This window comes from Aulonocara stuartgranti (assembly GCF_965226115.1).
Source record: "Aulonocara stuartgranti genome assembly, chromosome: 5".
NCBI lineage: Eukaryota > Metazoa > Chordata > Actinopteri > Cichliformes > Cichlidae > Aulonocara > Aulonocara stuartgranti.
The window spans coordinates 9,741,483-9,756,637 of record NC_138943.1 but is presented as its reverse complement, the minus strand read 5'-3'; the positions used below and the strand labels follow the sequence as shown (position 1 = coordinate 9,756,637).

The 15,155-nt window shown below is 41.3% G+C and overlaps 3 protein-coding genes across 3 annotated transcripts; 1 reads left to right on the top strand and 2 right to left on the bottom strand.

Moving 5' to 3' along the window:
• Positions 1 to 1,826, bottom strand: cfap107 (cilia and flagella associated protein 107; the record flags this gene model as incomplete). The annotated part of the gene is made up of 4 exons (XM_082534699.1): positions 1 to 290; positions 548 to 722; positions 1,092 to 1,202; positions 1,716 to 1,826. 4 exons carry the CDS (start codon positions 1,824 to 1,826, stop codon positions 16 to 18), a joined length of 672 nt encoding a protein of 223 aa, XP_082390825.1. The 3' UTR covers positions 1 to 15.
• A 441-nt stretch (positions 1,827 to 2,267) lies between these two features.
• Positions 2,268 to 5,916, bottom strand: aadacl4 (arylacetamide deacetylase-like 4). Its single transcript, XM_082533155.1, has 5 exons — positions 5,096 to 5,916; positions 4,214 to 4,338; positions 3,598 to 3,823; positions 3,200 to 3,263; positions 2,268 to 3,095 (listed from the first exon to the last, which is right to left on the bottom strand). The coding sequence occupies exons 1-5, from the start codon at positions 5,166 to 5,168 to the stop codon at positions 2,312 to 2,314; spliced, it is 1,272 nt and encodes a 423-aa protein (XP_082389281.1). The 5' UTR covers positions 5,169 to 5,916; the 3' UTR covers positions 2,268 to 2,311.
• A 233-nt stretch (positions 5,917 to 6,149) lies between these two features.
• On the top strand, positions 6,150 to 14,721 carry dhrs3b (dehydrogenase/reductase (SDR family) member 3b). The gene is made up of 6 exons (XM_082533156.1): positions 6,150 to 6,866; positions 11,069 to 11,212; positions 11,523 to 11,642; positions 12,105 to 12,343; positions 13,775 to 13,900; positions 13,991 to 14,721. Exons 1-6 carry the CDS (start codon positions 6,672 to 6,674, stop codon positions 14,073 to 14,075), a joined length of 909 nt encoding a protein of 302 aa, XP_082389282.1. The 5' UTR covers positions 6,150 to 6,671; the 3' UTR covers positions 14,076 to 14,721.
• The last annotated feature ends 434 nt before the right edge of the window (positions 14,722 to 15,155 follow it).

The following is a 15,155-nucleotide window of genomic DNA, read 5'->3' as shown; positions in this document are numbered from 1 at the left end:
GCTACAATACTGAAATTAAGCCTGTTGTGATGGTGGACATAGGCTGAAATAATGATCCGGGACTTGTAGGATCAAGTGCTGTCTCAGATCCAGATCCTTGTTGTTACGATTGGCTTCATAGAGGTGGCTGGAGAGCATGTGTGAAGCCTTGGCAAAGCGGCTCTGGCAGAAGGCACTAAGTGGTTGCCTCTGGTATGCTGACCTGTACTCAGTCAGAGATGGAAGGTGTGACTGCTGTATTTCAAAATGGTGATTTGTGGTCTGCAGCGGGCCAAAGTTGTTTGGAAGTGCTGTAAAAGAAGAGCACATTAACTGCCATGTTACTGCAGCCATTAATTACATCGGTGGCTGATTTGGAACTATAAAAAGGCATCTGGACCCACCCCAGGTTAATTGTTCATGAGCTCAACTGCTGATGTATTTTGTTCATACAAGATTTAATGCACTTATGTTTGCACTGCACTCATACTCCTTGTAATGGCTTAATGTACAAAGTCATTTCCCATGTATAATCTCTGCCTTCTGGCAGTGTTGGCATGGAACTTACCAGAAGTCAGCTGGTCAGACCTCTCGGGCTTTTGTGTCAAGTTGTCTGCATGTCTGTGTTGCAGAGTGGGCAAAGCATTGATGAGGTTACGCCCGTAGCTTTCCGCATACTGTGTGACCAGATAATGTGAGGATGGCGGGTCATGGTGCCCAAAAATCGTCTTAGATGGAAGCCCCTGGATAACAATATAGAGAGATCTTAACGTAGCCTTCACACAGTGGCCTTCTCTGGATTAAGATATAGAGGGCATGACCTGTTCTTTTTCAATAATCTTCAAGAGGCTCACCATGTGACAGCGGCAAATTGCTCCAACTAACCCTATAGTATGTCCCCAGTAGGATTGATGATTTTACACATTTTTCATTGCTGCTGAGTCTGAACAGAAACTTGCTTTCATAAAGAGTTTTATCACAGGCCTTTATCTTGGGCATCAGTATTATGCAGAAGTGTTCACACTCTAGCGGGGAAAAAACCCCCTGACTTGCAGGCTTTTGACAGGCATTCAATTGGTGATAATACCATGAATGAGCAGTTAAAGGCTGACCTCAGCTCTCAGCAGGGCAGATCTTCTCTCAGAGATGTCTGGCTTGAAATCCCTGTGGGGTCGGTAGTCTACAGAACTGGTGCTGTAGGCTATCTTTGGCTTGCGAGTGAACTGTGTCGGAGAGAATAAACAGACATCACAAAGTGGACTGAGCAAGGGGGATATACAGGGACTTGAGCAATGATCCCAGCATAAGGATCAGCAGAGCTCACATTTCACAATTGACCTGCTGTACAGTATTCCTTAAGTCATTTCTCCTCACAAATCCTGAACCAGCAGCCTATGGCCAAAACTCACATCAATGCAATTAGTCTCCAGCTCTCGCCCACCAGGAGGCTGTGCTGATGTAGCTGAACTGAGGCCGCCTAATCACTTTGTTATAGATCTGACTACCAACTCAGGTTCTAAAAAAATGTTGGCGGGCTGCCATTAATGTAGTATTATGTTTTAGACACAGCATGAAAAGACATAGAAAGTCTGTGTTCTCAGGCTGAGGTGAAATTGTATGTTTAGATTGGAAAAACATGTTTTTCATACTGTGATATAGAGTTGGAAAGCCTGAATCGAAATGCTGCATTATCACACTGTAGAGTAAAGCATGTCGTAAACAGACAATATGCCTACCTGAAGTCTTTCTTCAGCCCAGTTGCCTAACAACACTTTGTTTGCATACTTCTGCTCTATTCTCCATCCGGTTTGGGCCCATTTATCCTGTGCATTGGCTTTCTGGTTCATACTTTGCCCAGTATCAAACACACCTGGGAAATCTAAAGCCCTGCTGGAGCTAGTTTAACTAGTCAAATGGATAGCATGTAGGTGTATTCACCTGACTACATAATCGCTTCAGCAGTGGAGGGGAAAAAGAGCTCTGTTGCCATGGGTACAGCAAACACTGTGGGTAAAGCAAGCAGAGTGTCCTGGAAGCAAATAGAAGATGTCTTACATCTTTGTTAAAATGAAATACATTTCCTAAAGTTAAGGAATGGCATTTACCTTTTAGTTGCCTGCTCTGTATTGTTAAAAAGGTGCCAGAATATTGTATGCAGACTTGGTTTCCTTGGGCTACTTTTCATTTTTTGAATGGAATGAATTTGGAGGGGGGGGGGCTTCTGTGAACAGTATAATGGTAATGACAAACACTGGAGGCACATTTGTTTATTCAAATGTAAGACAAGATGGGAAGTAGAATAAAGTTTATTGCAGGATCTTATTTATTACCCTCACAGTGTTTTTATATAGTGAACAGCACCATCCACAACTTGCACTGCAGAGGGAAATGTGAGCCAGCCCTGGTTAAAAAAGTTAATCATGCCATGAAAGCCATCTAGCACATGCTGCCAGGTGACATCCTTTCCCAGGTCCAGAAGTCGCTTCCTGTAAAGAATCCCATCATCCCTCAGGACATCATATTCACAGGTAAGGATGAAGGTTCGCGGGGTTTTCTGAATGAGAGCATCGTCTGCCAGTAAAGGGGAAACCTCAGGTTCCAAACCCTCTTTAATTGCGTGATACACCTCCCCATCATATTCTGGGCTTGGGTGCTTATAGAAACCACGTGTGAGGCACTCAGGAGGTAAGTTGGAAGGGGATAACCATAGTTCGTAGCGTGGCCTGAGCTCAGTGGGGACATGGTTACCTTCCAGCACTTCTTGGCACAGAGAAACATCTCCATTGAGATATTGCAGGAAGTAGAATGCCATCCGGCCACGAAACAATATGGGCACAGCATGATTTTGCTGGTAGGAAGGCAAGTTGAAATCTGCCATCTGCAGGGCTGGGTAAATGAGGACCTGAGCGCAAGGGAATGGCAGATGTCGGTCCTCACTGCACGCCAGCCTTTGGCACAGTGCTGCTGCCAGGTTAGCCCCAGTGCTGTCCCCTCCAACTGCCACTCTGTGAGAGTCCACCCCGAACTCTGTCTCAGCCACAGACAGGAAGTGACACGTTGCTTTCTCACAATCATCCAGCTGGGCAGGATACCTGTGCTCAGGGGCTAATCGGTATCTAAGAGGGGTGAAAGGAAAAGGAGCAGTATGTTAAGTTGTAGCTACATGGTGGTTAAAATAGATTTACTATTTGTATGTGGAGTGGGGAAAAAGTGTAAATACCCAACAGATATCACAGTGGTGTCAGATTCAATGGCAATATGCCGACACACTTCATCAACAGAATCTGTTCAGGATTAGTAGGATAGAGTTATTAAAAGATTTTCGTCACAGAAAAGAAGCCATAAATAGCCACAAACAGAAGGTGACACGTCTTTGTCCTTTCTGCACCTGTGCTGAAAAATATTACACTTGGGTGCAATTTTGTAGTATTTCGGAATTTTGAAACTTTCTTATGCTGCATACCGCTCAAATGAAAATAGTTTTTACTTATAGTTCAAGCTGCTTAAAATTCAGTTCCACTGTCATAAAATTACTGACTGTAAATGTGAGGAAGTCAGGTTTTACTTGTATTTTAGTTTTTTTATTTTAGTTAAGCAAGTGACTGTAACATCATATACCTATACTTCCCAATATCCATCCGCCTCCATGGAAATACATTAGACCTCTCCTCAAGCCGTCACACACAGAGGTAGGTTCATATACTCGCACTGGCACCTCTGAGAATGTCATGTCCTTCACTCGCAGACCAGCGGGAACTTGTTTCAGGTGAGAGAGAAAACAGGCCACGAACCATCGGGTAAAGCTAACCTGATGACAAATGCCCAGCCGATGTAGGATCCGAGCCTGGCAGGAGAGAAACAAAAGACTTACAACAAATAGGAGACAAAAATATATGCAACCCTGATAGATAAAGTCAAAGTGAAGGTTATTTGGTTGAAAAAAAAAACCCATTCATGACAACATCAAAGAAGCGGAACACATGACTTTGTCTTTGCACCTTTGTTGGTTATGATTTCTTATCTAAAATTTCTCTGATGTAAGCTTTATCAGGTGTTGGAGGACGAAGGAAGGATATCCACATATGACCTAAAAGAGTACATTTTATTCTCCACAAGAGGCGTTTAACCTAAAGGATAAGTTGAATATTTTAAAAAGTTAACAAAAACAGATATGATTCCATACAGGCAACATACAAAACTAAGCACTAACACTTTTGCAGATACTGATACTCACCACGACTGCAATACCAACAAACAATCCATGAACCATGCGCAGTTTCCCTCTATTTGCAACCCCACAAGGAACGTCTGAATTCATCAGCTCAGCGTACACAAGTCCAATTACCAGAAGAAGGAAGGCTGCAACAAGAGCAGCGAAGCCAATTATTAAAATTGCCGAGCCGATGTCCATGGCGTTGCTGGTCTGCTCTGCTGAAGGTAAGTCATTAGGAGTAAATGTTTTATGTACCTGCTTTCAGCCTCTTTTCACCCCTCCCACAACCGCCTGCAATGCATTCTGACCTTGCTCTCACTTAATATTTTTAGCTGCCTGCTGCCCAGGAAAATAATTATATCCTTCAACATATTTTATGACTGTGTAGTCAAACGAATTACATGTTTCCCAAGGAAACCATATTGTTCCTCTATGGATATTGCAAAAAATATTTTATGTTAATAGAGCAGCTTTTTAATTACTTTCATTTCCATAGTTCCCATTAAAATACCTTCCAACACCTACTAACATTTTCACATTTTTCTGTGGTTCTAATGTGTGTGTGTGTGTGTGTGGGTGTGTGTCTGCATGTGTTTTCAGGTTTATTTGAACATATTGACTCCTACATGAGCTCTGTTGCTCATGCCTGTGCGTGGCAATGAGAAGCAAATTTATTGTCTAGCGTCTAAGGGAAGAAAATACTCAAAGATGCATGAAGGCTGACTGAAAAGACCCTTATCTGAACTTTCACTGTTGATCTGTAGATGGCAGTGATAGCATGAGTATAAATAAACAGGATACTCTGAAAAACAGTCTGTTTACACTGTGGCATTCTGTGGGCAGCTTAAACATATTTGCCAGTGACTGCAATGTGTACTATGATGTTTTAGCAAATTCACTGACCTGTATTCGACATCTCTTCAGTGGAATATGCTTTGGCATAAGCTCCAGTGGGCTCTCGACTTTGAATCTGCATTTTGTAAACCTCAGAAATTTGCAAAATAAAGACAGCATCTGGAGTCGTGTTGTCTTGGAGTTTTTAGCAGCCCCCGAGAGCCTCTCTGTCTTCCCTAAGTAACTGAGCCTTGCACAAAGCAACCATTGTGAGGCTAAACCCATCCCAGTTGCTGAAAAAGTCTTGTATTCAGCATTGCCCAGTAAAAATCACAGTGCCAGGGCCAAACATCACAGACTGGAATCTTGTCTGAGGCTCGTGAATTCACAAGATTTGTTTAGGAGGTATTCATGCGGTTTTATTGTTGTCATCCTTCCAAGCTTCTGAGACCGGGCTGACCTATTTCCCAAACTGCATTGTCACATGCAGAAAAAATATAGCGTGCTTCAAAAATACTGTTACCACAACAGACTGGGTTCAAACAACTAGTGGCGCTTTATACCAACAGTTGGAAACCATTACAAATGTACAAACACACTGTCCAATCAAATAAAATGTTCACTTTTTTTTTTAAATAAACCTAGCACATTAAAGTGGAGGAAATACATGACTTTAGATTTTGACACAATCCAGACCTGATTTTTTTTTATTGAGGTTACAAATGTGTTAGGGGCTTTATCAGCTATGTGTTTGTTTGGTGCTCAGCTGATTCTTTGTTTCCTCTCTTTATTTGTTTCATTTAATTAATTTAATAGAACTGGCATTAGGCATTGTTGACGATGGCAGTCATTCATCTGGCGCTATTATATAAGAATATTTTGTACTGACTCGCAACAGTCAGTGAGACCTGTGATTGCAACATCATTGTTCTTCTGTGGCCAGCGTTATGTAACGAGGTGAAGTTCGGATCAGTGAAACTGTGAAGTGAGAGTTTGGGGTCCCAGCTGGGACCCTCGCTGCTCGGCGACCACTGTGAGGACCTAGACCACATGTTGAGAAACGCTGTTGTAGCCACATGAAGGGGTGTGGAAGAGGCAAGTGCGCAGCCACTCAGGGCAGACGGGCACTGGAGCAAAATTCATCCCTACTTAACATGTCAATCAGGATTAATGCCCTTACAAACCTCCTATTTAGGTTCATCCAGTTCCTTTCACTAGTGGAAGTTCCGAACCAGGGCAGAGGCGGTAATATATAAGGCAGGACAGGACAGGACAGAACAGGAACGCAACACCAAAGCACAGAGTAGCGCGCACTACGGAGCGTCGCCTGGACTTGTGTTTCACGTTTGTACTCCTCGACGGTAGTTGACAGGCGCAATGACTGATCACTCACTGATTTCGTGAGCGTGATGCATGTAGACTGTCAGAGCTCTTCAAGTCACACTGTTCTGTTTTTTAAAAAAAATATCTCTCGCCTGTGGATTAGTTATGCAACAGTGCAGATGATATTGTTTGCATGCGGGTAAAGTTGCAGGAGCTCAGAAGTCGCTGTCTGCGCACTCAGTTCACTGTTGGCGGATATCTGCGGTGCACGTAAACTTGCAGCGTAAACATACTTACAGACTATCCGTGAGCACGTTCCGAAATGGAGCTGAAGAGCGTGTGTCGTATGCTTCTTTTCCCGGTTCAAATCCTCTACTGTATAGTAAGAGCAAGTTTGATGTTGCTGTTGCCAAGCAGACGGAAAGACCTCACCAAGGAGGTGGTATTGATCACTGGTGGAGGACGAGGCATCGGACGACACCTGGCCAAAGAGTTTGCCAAGCATGGGGCCAGAAAGGTAAGTCGATAACTTGTTGCACATACCTTTCCTCCTTCCAGATCAGCACATTATTAACAACGAGATTAAATTACTTTCTGAGCAATTTGTTTTGGTCATATATTAAGTTATATTTTCAGCTTTTATCAAAACCACCCCCCTCATCCCTCACCAGGTAGCCTGGTCAGTCTGGTCTCCCCTGCCCCACGTGTATTGCTGTTTCAATGTTCTATAAAAGCAGGGATCACGACCTCCAAGTAACCTAGTTGTCCAGTAAGACCGGTGACAATTTTTGTTCAGGTATTGCACAACAGCTTGGGTCAACCAGAGGGCAGGTCTGGACAGCATTTATGGCTGCTTGATATGATTGAGTGTGGTACTGAGCTGACATTCATTCTGCTTGGGTCCAGGGTGATTTTTGCGTTTTGCCTTACACAGTAAGTGCATCATCCAAAGATTTAGCTGTAAAAACTATACATTAACCGTGGCTTTACATATGTGGCTGTTTGTTTATTTTAGAGTGCATAAAATTTAACTGAAACTGCTTCAAGTCAATGCAGCTCTGATATTTCTCTATTGTAGCTTCTTGCCATTTTTGAGCAGTCTCCATAAGACTGTAGCGTCTACTAGCATGCCACAACAAAAGACTTCATAATGTTCTTAATAAATAACAGATAAGTTGTTGTTGTTTTCAAGGATAGCATGAGTTCACGAGATATTGTTTTGTGGGGTGTGTTTGCGAAACAATAACAAGGAACACATTCTGTTATCTTTTTTTGTTTCTTTTAACCAGTTACAGTAACTAAAATGCATACTTATCATGGAATATATGTGGGTCAAATCTTCCATACTCAAGACACAATGCAATGTAAACAGAAAAAAAAGATTTGTCATTGTTTTATACAGCTGGAAATGAATATTAATGTATAGCAAAATATGTAGGTTACCTGAAAACAACAAGTTTATATTGATGACATGAGTTGGAATAGTCCATATCATGACGCTTAAAGTTGCTTGGTTTACTCCTAAATAAATCACCAAGATAAAATAAATTATAAATTCTAATTTTCATTGGAAATCACCTCATCCATCACAACAATTAACCTTCCATGTCCCACCTCCCTCACTATCCCTCATCCCCTTAACAAGGAGCTTTCTCTTGTTCCTAAAATGCTCTGGTGACTACACACACACACACACACACACACACACACACACACACACACACACACACACACACACAGCTTGTCTTCATTGCAGGTCAGGGTAACCTCAGTTCAAAATTTCCAGCTGTGGTTTGTCTACCAATCCTACTGAGTGAACATTACACAGCTGAGTGCCAGATGAGTCGCTGGTGGCCCTGTAGCAGCAATGTATCAATACAGAGTAGCTCTATTTTTGATCACCTCAGATGGGAGTCATCATTACACGTGGAAGAAAATTGTGGTAATTTCTACCCATGTTGAGGAGCCCAGCTGATAGCTTTGGGTTGCAATTATACATACGAGTGACACAGGCGCCACGTCTCAGATGATCTCTTAAGGTGCAATTTCAGCAGCTTGAAAACATTGCTAAAAGCTCAATGAAACACTAACTGCCTCCTTCTGTCTTTCAATGCCATCTCCTTGGGGAACGAGCTAGAAGAAACCAGTGGGTTTTAAAAGCTTCACTTTGCAGCTGCGTAACAATGGATGTCACCATGCTTTTCAGCACCCTTTTGTTGGGCATTATCAAGGTGTGAAGGCTTTGAAAACAACACCTGTGGTAATGTGTATGACAATTACTCCCTGCCTAAAGAGATGCTAAAAGGATAATTGTGAATAGGGCTGACCTCTGCGAACTTACGCTAACTCTTGTTTGAGCCTCTTTGTCAGTAGTAGCCAGAATTACCTTCGCCTCTGCTTAGGTTTTAGTTTTTTCACATTGTAAGGAAGACTGACTTCAATGTCAACGGAGGAAATTAGTCAAGATGAAAAGCTGGAGACCCAGGAGGGGAGCCATGTCTTATTCTGTACTATTAGGGGAGAGCAGCGCCAGCGTGAGGCAAAAAAATAGAAAAAGGCAACCAATAACACAGTGAGGGGTCTTTCATAACAATCCCAGTAAATACTCAGAAAATTAAAATGGTATATTTCTTCAGAGCTCGTTTAATTATTTTGCAGCCTCCCTAAAAGCACCACCAACTCGGGAGGAAAATGTTTACACGTTTTTTTCTTTCCTTTTATATGTGGTTGTTAACATTACTTGGAGATCTCTGCAAAGAAGATGAACCGAAGCAAGTCACTGACAACAGGTTTGTGTGGGTGTGCTTGTGTTGCGCTGGAGGCGGGAAGCACACCACTCCCAGCTGGGTATTGCCCTGCAACTGACCTTGCTGTCTCCGCAGTAATTAGACAGCGGCAGGCGACTGCCTCCTGAACTCCTGCTGCCCCCTCTATGTGCTGCCTCTCTGCTTGCCCATACAATGGGTGTGAAAAGGAGGGCTCATACCCACCCATATATTCAGGCCCGAGTGATAGAGTATCACTGTAATGTAGCTGGAGCTAGTTGGGGATATCTTAAGCTGCATAGAGTGACATCTGCTGTCTACCTTTCAAAGTCTTGTTTTAAGCTTTGCAACATAGATTTGTTTCATTAAAGGGCTTTTACTTACAGCATGTGTTGACATTAGGTCTTGTTAGGCATGCCAAGTAAGAACAATCACCAGTTTATCAACAATAGCGAAGAGGGCTTGTGCAAGGTCAATTAAAAACTGTTTTCTTAACATTTCTGTCCAGATAGCAATTTGGCCAGTGCTTGTTTGCTCTGAGGATCCTGCATGTTGTGACGGGTGATAAACTTAATGAATTAAATAACATTTTAACAGGAGAGCACAATGTAAGTGCTGACTTTTAATGAGAACTGTCAGCTTTGTTTGCCTGACTCCTATTAAAAGCTTTCAGTTATTTATCAAGACCTGTCTGCCTTCACTGATTACTCAAATGGGCTTGCAAATGAAGCAAACAGAAAACCTAATCAAAAGCAATTCAAACCAGGGCCACTCACAGAGGGAGGCAAACCCAGAGTGCTCCAGATCTGATAAAGAAATGAAGCGCATAAAAAGCACATTCTAGACTGCAGTCTTTTATGTTTCTAAAAATTTTGGTGTGTTTGGTCTGCTTCAGCTGCTATTAGCCTTGGACAGTTTTTGACACATGAATACTTGGAAGAACAGAGCAACATAGCAATTTGGGACTTCTTTTATTTCCAGATTGTGAATATGAAAGTTATTTTACTGTATTTGTTAGTGTGCTATGTTTGGCTCTCAACCAGTGTTGAGTGAATTTTAAATTGGCACAGTGTGAAATTACGCTGTTGCTGGAAGATGACAGGTTTAATTTGTGCAAGAGTTGCACTGTGCAACATGCTTGCATACTTTTGCACTTTTTTTTTAAACTAAGTCTTAAAATATCTTTTGTCATGTTTATTAATTAGATCTCTTAGACTAATCCATCCTGCCTACTAACTAAATGGATGTTTACGCATATTCATTGGTGTAAAACAATGAGAATGACAGGCTGAACCACGAGGTAGCAAACAGACATGCTGTCTTGCGCCCACGCGCAGTCTCTGACTCTGAGATACACAAGATCACTTTCCAGAGGACTTTTTGCTCAAATATTAACCTTGGTCATGGGCGACTAGCCAAATCCCACACTGGCGTCTTCAGCACTTCACACACGCACTGTTTTCAGACTCCCTGACCAGAAATGACAGGGCTCATCTGCCCAACAGTCCATGTAATCTCTTTGAGAATTTGTGTTTGAGAGATGAGGAGGGCTCACCCCCTGATTTCATTACCTTTCCCTGACCCCAAAGACTGACAGATCTAATTGCCCAATCACTAGTCCCCCACCTCTATCCAACCTCATGTTCCCTGCTCAAATGACCAGCCTTCATTTAGTCTCCGGGTGGATGAAGAGACAGTTCATTCACCCACCAACCCCCGAGCCTTTAATCTTGCTTGAAAACTATTTGTTGGAGTGAAATTGCCCTCTCTATTCTCTGAACAAAAAGAACATTGCTATTCAAAAAACTCATTTTCACTATACTGCCAAAAAAAAACAAATTGAGTGATTACTGTTAAAAAAAAAAAAAAAAAAATTTTTTTTGCACTCGATGCTGAATTTCCTACTGATTATACGTGTGTTTGTTTAGAAAATTAACATCTTGTTATTTACCAGGTAATCCTGTGGGGCAGAACAGAAAAGTGCCTCAAAGAGACGGCTGAAGAAATTACCCTCTCTGGAACTGAGTGCCATTACTTCCTGTGTGACGTGGCCAATCGGGAGGAAGTTTACAAACAAGCCAAAGTGGTTAGAGAAAAGGTATGGCAGCTTAGTGTTTTTGAAAAGATAAATCTGCTTGCACAAGAAGAAATATAATTTGCACACAACAGATCGTAAAATATTTCCCTGAGATGCCTCCCCGTCTAGTCTGTATGTATATTTGCTTTGAGCTGCTCTTTCTCCCATCTGGTGTGTATAGATTACACTTCATCTCAAATCTCTAAATATGAGCTTGGAATGTTGACAGCTCTTGTGGAGTACAACTATATCATTTCAGGAAAGCAGACAGCAAATGCTTGACATTTTTGACAGGGTTTTCTCTTCCTATTCTTGCACTTTTTAATCTCAGGTGGGAGATGTTACGATATTGGTGAACAACGCAGCAGTCGTCCATGGCAAGAGTCTGATGGACAGCGATGATGATGCTCTTCTGAAATCCCAACACATCAACACCATGGGGCAGTTCTGGGTAAGATTTGATTACATTGTAGCAGAGCCAGTTTTCCTGCAAATACAGGGAAATATAGGGAAATTCCTCTGAGCTGATTATCCTTATCATTTTTATATTTTGATTATAGCATGGTACCGTATGCAGTAGGCAGCCACAGGCTTGTCAATCATGACTCTTATTATGGCAGGTTAAGTGGGGTATTTCCAAATTGCCTCTCAGCCCCTGAAACATCAGAAGGGTTGTGAAACTCATGGCATTTTTATTTTGAATGGAGATCAAAAGACTATGTCATATGCAGACAGAAATGCAATTATCAACTAAATGGAAATGGAAATTTAATCTGTCGTTACAGTGTGGGCTTGCTTCTCTTGTCTGTTCTTCTTTCTACTCTGAATATATTTCACCTTCTATTTCTACACCCCTCACCGCTTTTTCCTTCATTCTACCTTTCACAGTCTCTTTTTCTTCTTTTTGTCTTAGACAACAAAAGCTTTCCTGCCTCGAATGCTGGAGCTGCAGCACGGCCATGTCGTATGCATTAATTCCATCCTGTCCCAGTCTCCGATCCCTGGGGCCATAGACTACTGCACCTCCAAGGCCTCATCGCTGGCCTTCATGGAGAGCCTGACACTGGGCCTGCTGGACTGTCCTGGTGTCAGCTGTACCACAGTGCTTCCCTTTCACACGAATACAGAGATGTTCCAGGGCATGAGAGTCAGGTGAGAAGACACAACAAAAGGAAGCGAGGGTGGACCATTCTTACGTCATACCATGGTTCAGAAATATGGGTTATCTAGGGTTATCTATCACAAAAAATATGGTTACAATTGGGAAAAATTAATACCCTAATGCTTTGTTGGATGAGTAAGCCAGAGGGAGCTGGTTTAATAGTGGCTAAACAAGCCACTTTAATGTAATTGGTGAAAACAAAGCAGTGAGTTACAAAAAATATTTCATTTCTTAAATCAGTTACATTTTAAAGTACACAAAAAGCTATCCAAATCTCCTGACAACATTTCAGGAAGGTGCCAGAATTATTATGAATACTACTGGAGAAAACGAGCATCATTTTTCCATACATCAGCCCACTAATTTGTGTCTTTTGCCCATTTTGTGTCTTTGGACAACAGTAGATCTGAAGTATCCTAGTCCCTTGAACAAAATCTTATAGGAATTTTAAGTGGAAATGCATCAAGCAAATCCAACACTTAAATTCAGACTGAAATATCTCAATAACCTTTGGATGCACTGCAAACTCTGAACATTGTTATTATTCCCCTACAGGGTTAATCCTACTGACTTTAGAGATTCCATGCCTCTCCCTGTATCACTGGTGTGAGGTTGACATTTGTGGCTCAGAAGGAAATACCTTCACAGCTATTGGATGGATTACTTTGAAAACTATTATTCAAAGTCCAGAAAGGGAAAGATCGAATGAGTTTGGTAATCTTCTGACTTTACGTCTAGAGCCAACCAGCTGGTCAGTTTTCACTTGCCCTGTATTTGATCAATGGGCACGGAGTTTTGTACAGATGCTTGTGGTTGCTATAAAATCTATCCTATAGGCTATCAACCTTTTCCCCTGTAATGATCTACGCCGTCATAGATCATGATAAAACATTCACACTACTGGATAAATCAAAAGCGAGTATTAAGATACTCTCCTTATCCACCTGATTCATGATTCTTCTGACTTACGGTACCAGAAATGATAGTTTAACATTTTAAAAGGAATTTGTATACTTTGACTAAATCAGCTAATGACTCGATATTTAACAGACGGCTAGTAATTATTTTAGGATTTTAGAGATCACATGAAAACATAGCTGCTTTAAACTTTTTTTTTTTTTTAAATGGTGCTGCGTTGCTTCGCATATTTGACATTGAATGTACATCCTGGGTGTATGATTGCATCAGACCTTTCACACTGTTTTGTAATAGTTATTGGGTATGTCAAAAATCCAAAATGTACAGTTTGGCGAGATAAAGTATGGCAGCATAATTTCAAATTCAGCTGCGCTCTGGCATTTGTTATGAACAGCGGTTGCACAGATAAAACTTGAAGCAGATAGAAAATATAATCAAAATTTTCCCAGAGTGTCCCAGAAACAACATCACTTTATCTCAAACTGTCATTTTTTTTTTTCCAGGTTTCCCCAGCTCTTTCCACCCCTCAAACCTGAAGTAGTTGCCCAGAGGACTGTTGATGCAGTCAGAACTGACAAGGCTTTCCTCTACCTGCCATGGACAATGCACGCTCTTGTCATTCTCAAAAGGTGAGATTTCATGTGCTATCTTGTTTTTATTGCTGTATTTTCTACTTCACGATTAACATGCTGACACTAGTGTTTTTCGTCTGTCTTTAGCTTCGTGCCACAAGTTGCACTTGAAGAAATCCACAAGTTTTCTGGGACTTACACCTGCATGAACACATTCAAAGGGAGGACATGAACCTGGACTGTGCGCAATATGAGAGCGACCTCAACAGTTCTCGGGTGTGATGAAAGGAATATGGACCTTTACACATGTGAAAGTGGAGCAGGTCCCATGATAGAGTGAAGACAAACACATGCAAGGGTGTCGCTTCTACAGTTACAAGTAATTGATAAACTGCTCGATACACCCTGATCCTATGTATATAGTATGGAGGACTCACTTTGATCTGAAGCCATGCATAGTTCTATACCAGTAGTTATTCTGGGAGTTTATTGACACATATTTTGTCGCCTGTTTTTACTTTTTCTTCTTTTTTTTTTCTTTTTTTTAAATTCTTTTAATATGTCTTTGAATCAAAACAAGATAATAAAATCGAGTTTTAGAATTGCACTTTCTCCATTTGTACATGATGAAAATAGAAAAAGTGAACACTTGGGCAGTAGACATTGTATTCTATCAGGGTTTTGACTCCCATGGCAGTGCGATAACAGCTTTGATTTATTCCAAGCAAGAGATCAGTGACTGTGACAGACGATGTTGTCAAAACATAAAATGCACTCATGGGGGCCATGTGGGGCATATTCTTGTTTGTTCTCTGCTGTCAGAAAATGGTACAGGGGGGATAGTGTAAATCTCAATAAACACAATGAACTCAAAACAAGTCAGTCAGGCCCTTCTAATGCCTGCACAATGGTTTTAATTGCATTCAATGAATGTGAACAGCCAGAAAAAACTTTATTGTACGTATTGCAGACATTCATTCATCAAGGCTTTAATTATTAAAACAAAATTAAAGTAATTTTTAATTTCATCTTAGCAACATCTTCTGTTGCTAAGATGACGTCAGGTTTGATTTCATTAACTTGGCTTTTAACCAAGCAATCTGAAGATGTCTGCAGTTGCTGCACATTTGTGTTAGATTATATAAATGTGATTTGAATTACTAAAACCTGAGAGGCTTATATTCCAGGACAAAAATGATGTGACAGTATGGGTGCTCTTTTGTTTTACTGCATTAAACCTCAAAATGTCCCAGTGCTTTAGCACAAAAGAAAGAATTGGAGCTGTGGAAAATTATAATGGATGAGATTTGTC

Coding starts and splice junctions, on each gene's coding strand:
- aadacl4 (XM_082533155.1), bottom strand. CDS start 5,168: ATGCAGATTCAAAGTCGAGAGCCCACTGGAGCTTATGCCAAAGCATAT. Junction 3,264..3,597: donor ATGGATATTGGGAAGTATAG/GTATATGATGTT, acceptor AATCCTGAACAG/ATTCTGTTGATGAAGTGTGT. Junction 3,096..3,199: donor ACCACTGTGATATCTGTTGG/GTATTTACACTT, acceptor CACCCCTCTTAG/ATACCGATTAGCCCCTGAGC.
- dhrs3b (XM_082533156.1), top strand. CDS start 6,672: ATGGAGCTGAAGAGCGTGTGTCGTATGCTTCTTTTCCCGGTTCAAATC. Junction 11,213..11,522: donor CCAAAGTGGTTAGAGAAAAG/GTATGGCAGCTT, acceptor TTTTAATCTCAG/GTGGGAGATGTTACGATATT. Junction 12,344..13,774: donor TTCCAGGGCATGAGAGTCAG/GTGAGAAGACAC, acceptor TTTTTTTTCCAG/GTTTCCCCAGCTCTTTCCAC.